The sequence below is a fragment of the Morone saxatilis genome, unplaced genomic scaffold (genome assembly GCF_004916995.1).
Source record: "Morone saxatilis isolate NCDOM2014 unplaced genomic scaffold, NCSU_SB_2.0 Contig24, whole genome shotgun sequence".
NCBI classification, from domain to species: Eukaryota; Metazoa; Chordata; class Actinopteri; family Moronidae; genus Morone; species Morone saxatilis.
Genome location: NW_023339807.1, coordinates 11,261,418 through 11,263,888, shown reverse-complemented (window position 1 = coordinate 11,263,888; position 2,471 = coordinate 11,261,418). Strand labels below are relative to the sequence as shown.

At 37.5% G+C, this 2,471-nt stretch overlaps 1 protein-coding gene across 1 annotated transcript in view; it reads left to right on the top strand.

Moving 5' to 3' along the window:
• Positions 1–1,813, top strand: part of LOC118336272 (collagen alpha-1(XIV) chain-like) — a gene marked incomplete in the record, with an annotated part of 121,764 nt that extends 119,951 nt beyond the window's left edge. Inside the window, 1 exon segment of the mRNA XM_035672881.1 lies at positions 1,382–1,813. Within this exon segment, the coding sequence (XP_035528774.1) occupies positions 1,382–1,410 (29 nt within the window).
• Between the last annotated feature and the right edge of the window lie 658 nt (positions 1,814–2,471).

The window sequence follows — 2,471 nt, the reverse complement described above, 5'->3', positions numbered from 1 at the left end:
AGAGACCAGGACATCTTTGAATATCCATACTGATGGGTCCATTGTCTCATCTCGGACTTTACACATCTAACAGCTTCTTACGAGTCATCCTAATGAAATATCATCTGCTAAAAGTAGCTGATGGATGAGACATTACTTCATCCATCAACCCAGATTTATTCTATATAAAAGGATCCCAGTCAGAAAGTTGTTTTTTTATGACCTAAAGAGTCTTGCTTGTTATTTTCAACCTTGCAAGAATTAAATGCCGCCTCTCAGACCACTTAAAAGGAAAATTACATAATAAAATACAGTATGTGGAGTAGTATTGTTCTTTTCACAGCCGCTAGGTCTGACCTTATATTTATCATGGTAACTTTTAAAGGGAGAGTTCCTTAGTTAGTATTTTTCCTATTTATCCAAACCCATTGTTGCCTTTTTATTTGCAGTTTAAAGCTGTGTGGACAGTGAGGTTTAACATAATGTACATACAGAAACCCTAGAAGGTTACATTATATTATAAATTTTTTCCACTGCCCTGGTGGTGAGTAAACAAATCAATTTTAAAAAGTTTATAAATTGGTGTATATATAAAATGTGTAAATTACTGTATGTATATATGATGAGCCTGCAGGGAGATATTTTAACCTCTGGATGAAGCCAGGCTAGCTGTTTCCAGTCTGTCTAACCTGAGCGAATAACCCGCTGGCTGTAGCTTCATATTTAACAGTCAGACATGAATGTGGTATCGTTCTTCTCGTCGTACGCTCTGAAAGAAACAGAATTAGCATATTTCCCAGAATGTCAAACTATCATAGAACTGCATGTGGATACATAAAAACAGCCTCTAGGTCTTATTTCTTGAAATATCATTAACTAAAATTAATACTTTAGTGCGGCCTGAATCACCTTTAAATTAGTATTTGTTGAGTAACTCATGGTAAAACATTGCAGTTATGGTGTATAACTGCAAAAAAATGTCCGACCTCACAGTGTTTGATTCAGCATTACTTACAAGGCATGTTTTTCTTGGTATGCTCCGGTTGTAATACCGATTTCTGTGTTATAAATCTCTATTTGTACTTTCTCGTGTACAGAAAGAGAAATAGAGATCTGACACATTTTTCTTCTTTCCAAACATTTTACATGGATATCTTAATATTTATTTGATCTAAATTTATTGGCGGAACTACTCTGGGTGTGTGTATTTTCTTCCTCTAAAAGAGAGAAGCAGATTCCATCACTCATTTTTCTTTCTCCAACACCACAACCCAACAGCTGGGGAAGTTCTGTTGTTTAGAGAGGGTTTAACTCTTTGGTGTTGTTGGGTTTTCCTCCTGATATGAGGTAACATCTTCTCTCCTTCCTGTGTTCCCCTCCCTCTGTCTCTTCCTGACTGAAGTTCAACAGGACTATGGGAATGATTACTGAGGAACATTCTCCAACCGTCCTCCTCTCCTCCTCCCCCTCGTCCTCCTCCTTCTGTGTCCTGTACAAGACTAGAAACTGTGGAAATTGATATATTATTCCTTCAAGGCCGCCATTTTTCTTGAGATGGATAATTACTCCTGATCCCGATGTTTAACCTCTAATCCCTGCAGCAGCGGTTTTTACATTTTGTTTCTCCAGAGACCTTCTTCCAAATTACTCCTGCAATCAACACATGCAGGATCTTTTCCAAAATTATCTGGATTATTTAATGAGAACTAATCTAACAGCCTGAAAGTCTCTGTTTACCCATTTTAGGTTAAAAAGCAAGGTGACTCCACAATAAAACAAGTGGTTTAAGGCAACTTTGTGCCCTTCATTTTGGTCTGGTGTAAGTTTTTAGAAATTTTTTTTTCACTAGACTTTCAGTCTTTATGCACATGATGCTCTGAGATTCCTTATTATGAGCAGAAGCGGGATTCATTTCTACTATCACTTAACTTTCTTGATAAAATTGGATCGTTAATCTTGCTGAGTCATCATTTGACAGTCTCAGAGATAAAAATTGATTATCTTACCTTCCCACAAGACCAAACAAAACCCCATAACGCTGCTGCGATGATCACCACCGCTGATCCCAGTGCCATCTGTCAACAAATACTCCACAATGCTTTACTGCAGCAGCCTCCACTTCAAGCTCAAATCTCTTCAAAGCTAATCTCTCTTTCAAAGCCTGATGAATCAGCTAAATAGTGATGAATTGCTTTGATGCTGATTGGCAGCATTCATACTGAACAACCCCTCTGTACTCTCTTACACTGTAAACTGAGCAGAAAATCAAAATTTTACCCGTTACTTGACCCAGATGTGATCTTTTTATTTCTGGAAAAATGATCAGATCTGGACAGTACGGGTCAGAAACCAGATTTTTCTTCAATTTCACTAACCCACTTCTTTATTAACCCAATCTTTTGGACACCAATCGTGGGTCCCAAATTTAGCTTGTGCCACTCCCATTCAACTTTTTTTTTTTAGTGTACTGCCTCCTTATTGATTTTAAATGG